Raw genomic sequence first — 13,274 nt, forward strand, 5'->3', positions numbered from 1 at the left:
CAGCATAGTACAGATAAATAACAATAAATATACCCACAACAGCAGCATAAAACATTAAAACTTTATAGGCCTGAATCCTTCCCTAAACTCTTGACTGTACAAATAGGTAGCCTAATGTCTGTCAGGCAACACATAAAAACACTACACACTATCAGGTGTCCTCAGTGATGAAAGAAATACAAATTTAGGCCTAAATCAATTCACAGGGGTATTAGGAAAACACTGAATTTCTCCATAATGTTAATAACCTGCTTTTCCTCTTCAATTCATATTCTACAGGCTATTTTCATTGGGTGACACTACAAATAATAGCTGCATGTACCAAAATTACCTAGTATAAAAGACCACTTAAATTGTCAGCAATTAAAGGGAAAGTATAGCGACAGCACAGTTTGCATACCTCATGAATATACATGAGAAGTGTTCCTGTTCATTAGCAGCTGTTTTTGGTTCTCAGGGTACCTCAAAGGAAATTCCATTCGTTTTTTTCCAGGCAGTACCTGACCAGTCATTTGTGAAAGTCAGCATGTCAAGTCAAGTCAAGACGGGCTAACTGCTTTTTAACTGTCGGCAATCTGCAAACATGCGCGCAAAAAATGTAAAAAGGATCATGTAAAATGAATGAAAGGATGATGGATTTGCAGTGTCGTTCTGCACAAACAGGACTACCCCAGCCACACAGACAACCTTGTTCCGTGGCAACTGCACCGAAAGAAGAAATGGGAAGACCCCCGGCCTCCATTCAGACCATACAGCTACTCTAGTACACTTCCCAGAACAAAACCCTCCTCTGTGTCTCCCTGTAAAAAAAACAAAGACAAAAACAAAAAGAGTATTTTTTTCTTCTTTACCTTTTCTTGGAAACAAGAAAAAAAGTTTGCCAGGTTGGCGAAATTTCAGCACAAAGCACACCTGTTCCCACACTGCAGGCTCAACCCCTCCCCCCACCACCCCCCTAAAACAGACACGCCGCTCCTTTCCCATCGCTCCCCTCCTGTAAATCAGGGGTCTGAATACGGCAGCTGCCCCCCCTCCGCACGGCCCCTTTCCTGAGGGGGAGGCCGGGGAGGAGGGGGTGGGGGGGGCTCAGAGGATGAGTGAAGACGCTCGCTGGCAGCGCTCTCCCGCCATCCCGCCGTGCAGTCACCGCAGCGGCCCGTCGGGGTCCGACAGCGCTGGACCTGGCAACCCGGTCTGCGCTGCAACTAGCCGTCCAATCACGGACCAGAGCCTCCCGTCAGCCTTTCCCAGCAGCATGCCCGAAAGAGCACGCTTGTATAGATTACGCCGGTTGAGAGGGCCATAAATTTACTTAATGCGCTTTTTTTTTTTTTTTTTACACCCCAGGTTTTAGGCAGCCGAAATGGCGGAGGGCCGAAACGCTCGGGGGGGACCCGTCGGCAGAACGCTGGACGCGCGCGGCGGGGCTCGTGCGTAACCAGCGGCTGAGTAAGACCCGGCTGCAGACAAAACAAGCGCTCAGGGGCATGGGTCACGATGAGCAGCGCTGTGGCTGCTCTTCACAGTGGTGACCTCTGTGTCCTGGACAGAAAACAGGCTCATTTCCCCCCCGCCCCATTCTGAAAGTCAGCATCGACAAGCCTTTTGTTTTAAAAAACAAGCGCGATCCTTCATTAAACGGATTACGGCTTGACGCTGGCGACACAAAAAAACACTGCAAGGTCAACGGGCCGCTGGCCGTTCTGTACTCTCACCGTTTTGGCGGCTGAGTTTGACGTCGCCTCGGCAACTCGAGCTGTGCCGGACGGACTCAAAAGACGCAGTGCCGCTGTCACACATCATCTGCAGCGGCTCTCGGTTCGGACACACATCCGGTTCATCGTTCTGTTTAAAACGGGACCGTGCGGCTGATCTGAAGTCACCATTTCCGTCGCAGGCTTTTTTTTTCTCAGAATTATTCAAATAATATTAAAGTCATTTTATTCCTAGAACCCAGGCTAATTGGCCTGCGCGTTCGACGGCTCTTTCCAAACGAGACGACGTGAATGTCACACACAGCACCTTCAGTTAGCTGCCGAACCACATTGTCACTGAACGTGTACCCACACGCACAGACAGTGTGCTAAACTGCACAAGCGAAGAACTGTCTCTTCAGACAGCCATTTGATTTGTTTAATACAATAAGCAACTGCATGGTTGGTGATTCCACCGCACTGGGCAGAAATGACTGAAACATGCCGACATCGACCCCAGTGGCCATGTCAAGGGATTGTGTTAATGATCCACCTCATTGCCATGAAGGACAGCACAAGCAACGTTCAAAAAGCGAGAACTGAAAAGCAATAAGACTGCCCCCCAGTTTGCCTAGAGAGCCCAGTGGTTCAGCCAGGCCCAAGATTGATGGGGGATGTAGTGTAGCGTCTGACAATTTGGACACACTCCTGACTGCACACTGACTCCCCCACTTTCCCCCAGGGCCACTCCTCCCCCCAAAGACTCTCTGACTGGCCAGAGGCGTTCCCATGCAGGCCTGGTCCAATCAGAGGGGGCTTCATGGCTGAGTCAATAGGGGGCAGATCCAGTAACCTCACCAGGCAGCTGTCACGGGTCATAAATACGATCCGTTTTACTACCTCCTGCATTTTCTCCATGGGTGTGCTCAAATAAACACTGGCTGTGGAACACATGTTTTTATTTTTTTACGAAAAAGGACAAAAAATTAGAATTTTAAATGTTGTACCACTAATAATTAAAATTCATCTATAGTAGCGCATGTATAACGTATAATAGTAATTAATAATAATGATAATATTATTTATTGATTGCATTAGTTTTATATAAGAACAGGCTGCATATTTTCTTAGCCTGTGCTCTCACCCAGGGTAACTTAGAGAATGTCAGTTTAAACATTCAAGTATTATTTACAGACGCAATTAAAGTTAAATACCTTGCCCAGGGGTAAAATAAGCATTTCCCCACCTGGGATTCCAACCTTAAACCCTCCGGTTAAAACCTCTGCTCCCAAACCACAACCACTGCCACTGATAATGAGTTCAAAACTCTACTAATGTAAGACTACCTTAGTTACGTTCTGTGGAACTATGCAAAACTGTTTCATTTCATTAAAAAAAAAAACTTTTACCCACATTTTCATCATTTTCACACCAAGCTGAAGTTCGTCAAAGGCACGACAGCATTATTTTTCACGGACAGGAACATAAATCCACACCATAATAGAAGACAGCTTATTTCCGAGCGGCCATATTGGAATGAGCGCTGCCCGAGATCGGCCCTCTTTAATCCTCCCGGCCGAACCGCACCGAGAGGCAGGACCATTCATCACTCCGGCTCAACCCTCCCTCCCTCCCTCCCTCCTTCCCTCAGGCTCCCGCTCCTTAGCCAAGGTCAACTTCACCGCTCTGTCGTAAGACCATAGCGCTCTTAGCCACAGTCCAGAGGGAGAGTAATCCCGTGGAACTGAGCTGGGGTGGGGGTTTTTTTTTTTGGGGGGGGGGCTGCAGAGGCACACAAACGCCCTTCGGCTGGGGCCGGTCTCTTGCACAATGATTACCTAAATCGGCCGAGCAGCCAGCGAATGACCTCTGGATGTGCTGCATCAGCTCGACGGGGGCGGAAAACTGCACACCGCGTTTAATTGCCGCTAATACGCCGGCAAGGCCTGCCGTCCCAAGAGGGTACGGGCCGCGCGCCCTTCAGTCCCGCGCCCTGCACCCCACGAACAGCGGGTCAGACCCAGAGAAACGGGAATGAAAATCACATCCAATGTGAGCCCGTCCTTTTACAGAGGAAATGAAAAATCAAGATCAACGAAAGTACCCGATCGAGAGAAACCGTTGTGTATAAGCCAAGAATACCATTCCGGGCAATCAGTATGATCTAGGCCTACTTTTTTCTTTTCCTCCCATTCAGAATGCATTGCTGTATTTGTAGCCTTGTTCCATCATCACTGCAGCATTCCCCCAAAATTCAGAACCCATGCTGCCAGTCAGTAGCTGAGCTGAGCTGAGCTAAGCTAAGCTGCACAGTTACAGCACTGGAAGAGTGCACTTCATGCACAGCTGCCACTAAAGGCAAACTAAAGAGCCCAGCTGGCCTGAGGATTGAATCTTAGGTGATAAGACAAGGCAAATTTAAAGAGACATGATGATAAGGTTAGTGTGGGTCCCAGTCCATCCTAAATGGAAAAAATGAAAAAAGGGGCCAAGAACAAGCTATTCCACATGCAAAACAAATTGTACTTATGAAGATATTTTGGTTAATGTTTTACAATAGAAAAATTACATCCCCTTTCTAAATCACCAAGTGATCATTTCCAAAAGTCAGGGCTCACCCACCAAAAAAAAAGCATTTGACATACTTGCTGCATTGTCAATTTGAAAACAGGACTTTGCTGACGAAAACACTTGCTCATCAAATCCACACACAAAATTCAATAGCCAATGTTCCAACACAGCATTTGCTGTACCCTTCACCCTACCAACCCCCACCTCCTCCCGCCTGCTTGACCTCAACGTAAAACAGTACTTCTTTTTAATTTAGCGCAAAAAAGAAGCATGCAAGAAAATAAAAACACAAAGGTTCCTTACCAAGGTACAATGACGCGTTCTCTTTTTTGACGTTGTCATCCAGGTAGGTTGGTCCGAGCGTATAGATGGGGGTGGACCCCATCCCAACTAGGATCTGGGCACAGATGAACAGTGCCACATACACCGAGTGCTCGTTGCCCTCCTGGTCTCTGGGGCAGGAGGACACATATGGGGTATCTCGGCTCCCATTGCCATTCATACACAGGCCCTCGTTGCCCGTGGAGGAGTTGACCTCTTGAATTTGGTAAGGAGGGGAAATGAAATGAGGTAAGGAGAACAGGGCCGCTCCCACGGCGATGAAGACCCCGCCAACTGCCAACCACCGTGGCCTCTGTCCGCGACCCCCAAAATAGCTGATGAAGACCACCACCAGAAGGCTGCCAATGTCAAAGCAGCTGACCAGCAGTCCTGACTCAGAGCTCCTGAGACTATATCTCTTCTCTATGGTGGTGATGACACTGCTCAAGTAGCCAGACACCATCAGTGACTGAATGAAAGTCAAGTAGCACATACAAAATAAAAAACAGCGAGAGTCAGCGAGGATCACTCGAATGTACTTCCTAGCAGGAAAGTGGATGAATTTTGAAAGGGAAAAGCCTATTTTTTTGCTCTTAGCATTGTTAACATCTGTCCTCACGGAGCTGCTCAGCCCAACCATACTGGACATGGAGGGTGAGAAGTCAGTCCTTGTTGGAGAATCTTGCTGGCTTAAGTCCATTTTCGGTGGAAGATCACTGAGCATAGAGCTCCGCTCAGCATTTAAGGTTGTTTGTGTTGTGTTGACCAATCTTGGTTCCAAAGTCTCACTGCCCAACTGACAAGAACCATTAAGGATCGGTAAACTTTTAGATTTGAAATAATTCCCGGGCTCCTCATATTGACTTTGGAACTCATGTACTTCAAGGGATTCTGATAAGTCACTCCCAGTTTCCTCACTACCAGGTGAAGCCATTGTAAAACTGGTATAAGTCTTAAAATGTATATTTCTAGCCACTAAACACAGACTGAATGGTTACAGCCACATAAGCATACACTGTATCAAGGCTGAAAGCTAAAATGACTAAACAGCCTAAACAGCCCTGTTAGAGGATGGAACGAAAAGGTGTGGGCCACTATGGCTACGAACATGATTTATCTGCATTGCTGTTTGCAGCGAAGCCTTTTTTTATTTTACAGACTGATCCTCTGCGTTTCATCTGATGAGAAGGCTAGATCTTTGTTTATTCTTCTTCGCAATACAATAGATAACAACACAAAGGCCAATATGTAACGACGTTCTTTTCTATAGTTATTGCCGACATAAAAAACAGTAGCCCCATGTCTATGTTTGAATAATCCATACCTTAAATAGCCTATACATTTTTGTTTTCCGACAATAGGCTAACGATAAAAACGCAAAATAACACAGCTTGTGTGTTATCGAGCAGTCACATCCATCACATTTTCGCAGATATCTTTCTGACAAATGATTAAGCGAATCATCCTTTTGCTTGTCTGCCGTTTTCCGATGGTGATCGATTTGATAGCTCTTTGTTACTTGTCACCGCATGAAGTCCTCACTGTAGCTTGATTCTGTCCCAACAGCAACGCCGAATCCTGACCCAGGGATGTAACAATGAGAAGACAATTAAACGCGTTTCTACAATAAAACATATGTCAGTGTGGCATGCCATGTAGCTAGATTCATTCGAATTATCATTCACCTGAATTTGCCTTTAATCTTTTTTTTTTTTTTTTTTTGCTATTTCTAATGTCTGTGATTTAAACGCAAGCGTTAGCAAGATATCCAATGTGACCAGCCGATGCCAGTCTTATTCCATGGCTAGGTGATTCGCCAATTCTGTTTGATTTCTTTTAAATCACATTTGCCAACTAAAATATTGAGCAGCTCACTTAGAATAGCACTACTTAGCCATAACACCATATTTGTGACGACTAAGCAAGCTAGATAGCTAGCATGTGAGCTACATGAATAGCGATAACGGGAAAAAATAACCTGACAGTACACTGACAAGTCGAGGAAATGTCTAATTGTTTCAACATTTAAAACAATACATAACATAAATTCAATGCATTTTCAGAAGAATGAAAAATCACCGGACGCACAAATTCTCAATGATCCGTCGTATACTCACACACGACAGCAGGAGGAGGAGGTAGGCTGTTGTTGTCACCGAACCCCGGCTACTCAGTGAATGAGATTGCGGATGGCTGGCTAGAAGGGGGACCACATGACTGTGGCCAAACGGGACTTGTAGTCTTTCAGATCGTAGTCTGTGGATTTATCACAATTATCACATTGCAGATCTTGTTCAAGTGAAATAGTACTGCTGTTATTTCTCTATTAACATATATAAACGATAGTCCATTTCAACAGCAATGGATTGCCTGCTTTCACATTGCATGAACAACCAGTTCCCATGTCAGACTACGAATTCCAAAATGCTTGGTCTTGCATTTGTTGACTTTCTCCGTGTGCTTTTAGACCCCTAGTTGAGTTCTGCTCGACTACTGGGAGAACTGGCAACTACAAAATGTGTTTTTATTTCCAGCAGGTCTACTTTTAAGGATGCCAGTGTTGTATTTGTAGATAAACAGTTTAGTGGATATGAGTTAACCTGGGGCAAGTACAGCCTGACAGCTGTATCTATTTGTTTGGACTGTTTTCTGATGAATCAACAATATAATCGTAAGCTTACATTTACACCCAAACCATATGGTAATACAGCAATTAACTGGTAATAAGCAGGAGTGGGCAATATGTGCTGTATTTGCATTTTGTTACTGAATTCCCATGAGGAAATGTGTTTGAACAATATTTGGAAGTATCCATAAAAAATGAATTTGCATATAAATTATAGGGGTTTTTTTTGCAAATAAATTGAAAGCTATTGCAGTTCATTTGCATGACTTGACATTTAAACCTGATAATATTAGAAAAACATGTATATTTTAGTTGGATTAGATTATCTGTCTAGATTTATTTATTTATATTAAATAACCCTAATGAAACCAATCGTGCAATTAAAATAATAATAATAGTAATAATTGAATACAGGGAGATTCAACATTAACTCATCTAGTTAGAATTTATACTCATATTTAGTCCTGATCACTGTTCCTAGTTGAAATATTACAGAAAGACAGCATACATTTTTGGCAGCCACTTATAGTATGTCACAAACCATTCTAACTGGGACACTGGGTTGTGGCTGTGCATACAAGTTGAAGTCTGTGTGCATATATGTGTATGCCTGTTTTAACTCAAGATATGCATGAACTGTATGTGTGTGCATGTGTGTGTGAATTCATGTATGAGTGCATGTAGATGTGCATGTGTTCTAACATGTGTGCGTGCACATTTATAGTTATACAGGCATGCCTGTGCATGCATTTTTGGCAAGTATGTGTGAGTATGTGTGTCTATGTACATACACAGATATGCACATGTGTGTGTTTGTGTATGTCTACATGTACATGCACAGATATGTACATGTGTGTGTTTGTGTGTGTTTACATGTATATGCACAGATATGCACATGTGTGTGTTTGTGTGTGTCTACATGTACATGCACAGATATGTAGGTGCATGTGTGTGCGTGTGTGTGTGTGGGTGTGTCTGTGTGTGTGTGTGTCTACAGGTACATGCACAGATATGCATGTGTGTGTGTGTGTGTGTGTGTGTATGTGTGTGTGTTTGTGTGTGTGTGTGTGTGCTACAGGTACATGCACAGATATGCATGTGTGTGTGTGTGTGTGTGTGTGTGTGTGTGTGTATGTGTGTGTGTTTGTGTGTGTGTGTGTGTGCTACAGGTACATGCACAGATATGCACGTGTGCTTGTGTATATGGACATGTGAATGAAGCAGCACATTTAAAGATGTAGTGAAAAACAAATGCAGCTTTTCTCTTTGGCAAATAAACTGATGCATTATGGCAAATTCATTTCCATTATTATCAAATCTGCTGCAGTTAAGATTCCAAATAACACAAACAGCAAGGAACTGAAGTCCAGCTGATATTGTGGTTTGTCAACTGACTTTATTTTCAGGTATGCTTTACTTCGAGATATGCTCAAAACATGTTATCCTAGTTTTATTTTTTCTTTTTGTCATGGTTGCTGTGCAGACTGTATGTGGTACAGGATCAGCCACGAAAAAAGAGCAGCCAAAGCCGTGCAGATGTAATTTCAGCAAACTGCCAGGAGAGAGTCGCCTTTGTTTGTTTTAATGGATGAGAAGGGGCGGCGGTGAAGGAGAGGCCAGAAGCAGCCATTTAAATCACTCTCAGAGGGAGCCACTCAGTGAAGCATGCCCACACCACTGACCTTCGTGTTATGATTGGGCCGCTTGTTACCGGGATCCTCTAAAAATGAGAGTACAAGCAGCCTATTGAATTTGTTTGGAGAACAATGCTCTCAGACAGCAGAGCACACTAGAGACTGATACAATTTAGCAAGAGAACCAGTACACGTGATCTCTCCATTTATGTATTTTTCTACCACATGCAGTACATGCAGTTTTCTTTAACAATTGCGTTTTTATTTTTCAATATTAAGTGTACAACATATGTGTCACATGCCGTGACACACCCCTGGGATAAAGTGGGAATTCTGGTTTTCAGCAGTCTTTTATTTTGAAAGAGAGAAAGAGCTTTTTTACCCAATATATAAAATAAACTAATGAAAAAAAAGCTTCTTGTTTCACCCTCACGGGATCCAGGTAAACATAATAAATTAAACCAACAAAGGTAAAATAAATCAAATCAAAACAACAGCTTTGCAGCTGAGTCTTTTCCAGATCTTGCCTCGCTCTCTAGGTATGGGGTGAATTCCCAGGCTCAGATGCCTACTGTGGAAAGTGGTCCTCAGATTGCCCTGATCAAAAATTGAGCCCTGCCACAATATAGTTTAAACTATACAATATGATGATGCTCAGGTGCCCATGATGGCTTATTTTTTAAGCTAAAGTGCAAGGTAATAGTGAAAGGTAGACTGGGAAGCGCTGAGTTGCAGCTTGGCATTCTGTGATCCATAAACTCTGTGTTTCGCTTCAGATGATGGGTTTCACTAGGGGAGGGGGGGGCGGGGAGCGGGGGTGGTGCTTTTCAGTAATATTGTTAAAGGACACCGTAAGGTTGTTTTCTGACGACAGCAGCATTTATCAGCGGAGTGCATCTGAGCGTTGTGCAGAATACGAATAAATGTGCATCGTCATATTCACCTTGCTGAAAGAGTTCTGTATAGTGTGCTCTTCATCACCCGGTGTTGATGATCCTGGCCTCCTTCACAAAGCTGACGCTTCACTTCCTCTCCAATCAAGTAGTCATCAAAATCTTTTGGTGCATGTTACAGGCTGCTTTTGATTTCCATGACTGCACACTATTTATTTTTTATTGGTTTAAATTTAAGATAGATGTATGTATTGCATTACGAGTTTTTATTTTACACCATTAACAATAACATCACAAAAGGTTCTTGTTGGTGGTGCATGCAATAATAAAGCACATGTTTTTTTATGAATCGTACGTTTCCATTAAGCTCTTGGCAGTTTTAATGCAAGAATATTATATGAATGTAAGATGCAATTATGTACACTGCTTTCTCGTGGAAATGGAGTTGGTTCCAAGAACAGAAGTGGGTCAATATCTACCTCCTTACATTTGGGGGCCATAGCTGCTCTCTCTTAATGTACTGCAGGACAGAAATGTGAATGGGTCACTCTGGAGCCTCATGCAACCTTTTCAGCCCTCTCTGCCAATACCGTAGTTTCTGCATTCATAACATTTGCCAGGAATGTCATAGATCATCTGCCTCACGTTTGTCCTCCAGTTAACGGAAAGCACTGCTGAACAGGCTGATATAGGGCAGCACTACACGGAGAGTAAATCTGGCCGCAAAACTGCCAAGTCATGCAGTTATCTTTGCCATAGGCCTCAGGACAAGACTCATAGACACTGCACAGGTTCGAGCTGGTTATTGATTAGAGGAGTGAAACTTTTATTAGGTTCAGTGAGTGGTCAGTCATGCCAAGCCTGGAGGCCCATGTACTCGGACTGCACTAATATTTATGTCTCACACAAGTTATATAAGATTGATTGACATGTATGGACATTTGAATGGACAGTGACTAATATATATATATCAAAATATAGATCATATATTACTAGTGTATCAATCACTTTGTATGTTCCTTTACGAATATTTTCACATTTGCAAAATGTATTCAAAATTCAAGATTTTTGGCATTTACTGAAAAATATTAAACATGATCCTCCTTTTTCAGCTTATTAAAAATGTATTAGAATTCATTCATTCACATTGGTTTTGCATACAGCAAGAGATTCCCATCTGTCCTGGCTTTTCCATCCCCAGTGCATGGTTCAGGAGACAGGATCCAGCCTGCCCATGATTAGCCCCAATGCAATTATCACACTGTAAATGAATTGTAACCCTGATTGTGATCCATCTACTTTTTTAAAAATTTCTTTTTTCACACATTTCCAATGTGAACACTTCACCTGTGTTCAGTACCGGAGGCAGTGTGGACAAAGTAACGTCAGTTCTGAACATTGTTACAATGGACGTGGTTGGTCATATTTGCAGCTTTTTGGCAGAAGGTTGGGGGCAGTGACGTCAGACCTGCAGTCACAGGGACATCTCTCCCCCTCTGAAGCTGCTCCTGCTCTGAATTTTTGATCAGCCCATGCTGACTGCAGAGTTCTGCTGCAGTCAGGCGCAGACCCCAGGCCCTCCGCAGCTCCGCAGGCGCCGCCAGACCAGCCACCTCAGGGCAGAACTGCTGAAGCTGCACTGTTCTCCAGGAGCAAGACCGTACCGAAGAGACAATGTGGCTTTGATCGCACAAGAGACGGACAACATCTAAATAACTAATATAAGCAAATGGAAAGTGTCTTCTTGTTTTATGTAGTTTGCTCACACATTAAGTGCAGTGAGGTAATGAAATATGTACACAAAATGCCCATTGTTAATTCAAGCCCAACAGTGCTAATTCAACTCTCAGCAGATAACATTTGGTCCCACATTCCAGAGTGGATATAAATAAAACATGGATATAAATAGATGGTCATTAATCAAGCAATTATTAAAAATAAATGATGCAAACATGACATGTCAAAATGGTGTTCAGTTTCAATTAAAATATTTTTAATTTCCATGGCATATTAGCTATACATTTTCTCAGTACTTTCTGCCAAAACGCACCTTAGAAGAGTTTCGACTTCAAACCTATCCCAGTGCATTACACAGAGATCTCCAACAAGGGCGCAAAAATATGACAAAGGCTAAAATAAATAAAAAATTAATGTCTTTGTGTGGTAAGAAATAAATACTACACGCTGGAAATTTCTTTATTTTTAACATTATGCATAGAGTTAACATCAATGTAAGAGATGAAGTATTTTTATTTTGCAGTCAAAAAACTATTGAGCCAAAAAGGGAAACTGGCTTTGAGTGAAAAACATAGATATCAGCATATGACAATATTACATCCGGTGCTGAGGTTGAGAACCAAAAGCTGCCCCCTTGGGTCATTCCAAGCATTTATTTTATCTGTCTTTGCTCCCTTACCTTGTGTATGGAACATCAAACAGGACAAAATACTTGAAATGGACATCTAGAATCATGCATTGTCAACGCTTTGAGAACACGCAAACAATAATGTTGACAATGTGTGATTCTAGACGTCCATTTCAAGTATTTTTGTCCTGTTTGACGTTCCATACTAGAAAAGGAAGCAAGGACAGATAAAATAAGCAATTGGAATGAGGCCTTGGTAAAATGCTCGAAAAGCTCATAAGTCCTTGCTCCTCACACATGTGCAGTTGCCATTGAGGGTACTGATTTTTTCGTAAGTGCATTTTTTGGGAAATAAAAACATCTATATCTTTGTCTGTGTACTGGGGGGGGATCGGACCGTGAAAAAATTAATAAAAATTTTTTAAATATGTAGCATAGATTGAACATCAATATACGAGTGGAAATAATAATAAAGCCTGCAGAAATTCAAGATTGGCAGATGAAGATTTCAAATGACAACATAGACAAATTAAGTGTTTTTAAAACATGATGAAACCACAACTCATCCAATCTTGCACACATCATTTTTGGCAATAAACAGGAAAAAACATGACCTTCCTAACTGGTTGCTGGTATAAACATTCATGTACAGTATGCTCTTAAGTTTTGTCTTGTAAATAAATCAGATTAATGATTTCTGCAGTTATTTTGTTGTAACAATTGTACAGTACCCATGTTACACTGTCCCAAATATAATTTGCAGTTGTAACAGACTACTTTAGCATTTTTATTATGCATGAACACTGTGATCACCTCAGACTTAAAATGACTTTTTGTAGCAGACAGGTGTATGCTCTGTATATCTCAAATATGATGTGCTCTTAAAACCTCAAATGAGGACTATACAGTCGTAGAGTTTGACAACCCAAAACTGCTCACTTTATTTAAATATTTTGAACAGATATAACATAACAATCACATGGGGGAAAACCTGTTACCTTTGACCTCAATATTTATTCTATGCATCAGCTTCCTAGCTGGCCATACATAACACTACACAACGGTATACACCATGACCAAAGACATGTCTCTCTCCCACCATGCCGCCATATCAATAATAAATTTATTTTTTCTTTTACTTTTATTTATTTTAATCCCAACACACATTAC

The 13,274-nt window shown here is 42.3% G+C and overlaps 1 protein-coding gene across 2 annotated transcripts in view; it reads right to left on the bottom strand.

The window, feature by feature from the left end:
• Nucleotides 1–6,790, bottom strand: part of LOC118224828 (solute carrier organic anion transporter family member 5A1) — a 38,572-nt gene extending 31,782 nt beyond the window's left edge. Inside the window, exons 1-2 of one of the 2 annotated variants that reach the window (XM_035412601.1) lie at nucleotides 6,675–6,790; nucleotides 4,569–6,164 (exon numbers count right to left, since the gene is read on the bottom strand). In XM_035412601.1, the coding sequence (XP_035268492.1) occupies nucleotides 4,569–5,520 (952 nt within the window). In that variant the 5' untranslated portion in view covers nucleotides 5,521–6,164; nucleotides 6,675–6,790. The remainder of the gene's footprint in view (nucleotides 1–4,568; nucleotides 6,165–6,674) is intronic. The other variant, XM_035412600.1, reaches the window with a different exon arrangement.
• Between the last annotated feature and the right edge of the window lie 6,484 nt (nucleotides 6,791–13,274).

Source organism: Anguilla anguilla, chromosome 4 (assembly GCF_013347855.1).
Source record: "Anguilla anguilla isolate fAngAng1 chromosome 4, fAngAng1.pri, whole genome shotgun sequence".
Lineage (NCBI taxonomy): Eukaryota > Metazoa > Chordata > Actinopteri > Anguilliformes > Anguillidae > Anguilla > Anguilla anguilla.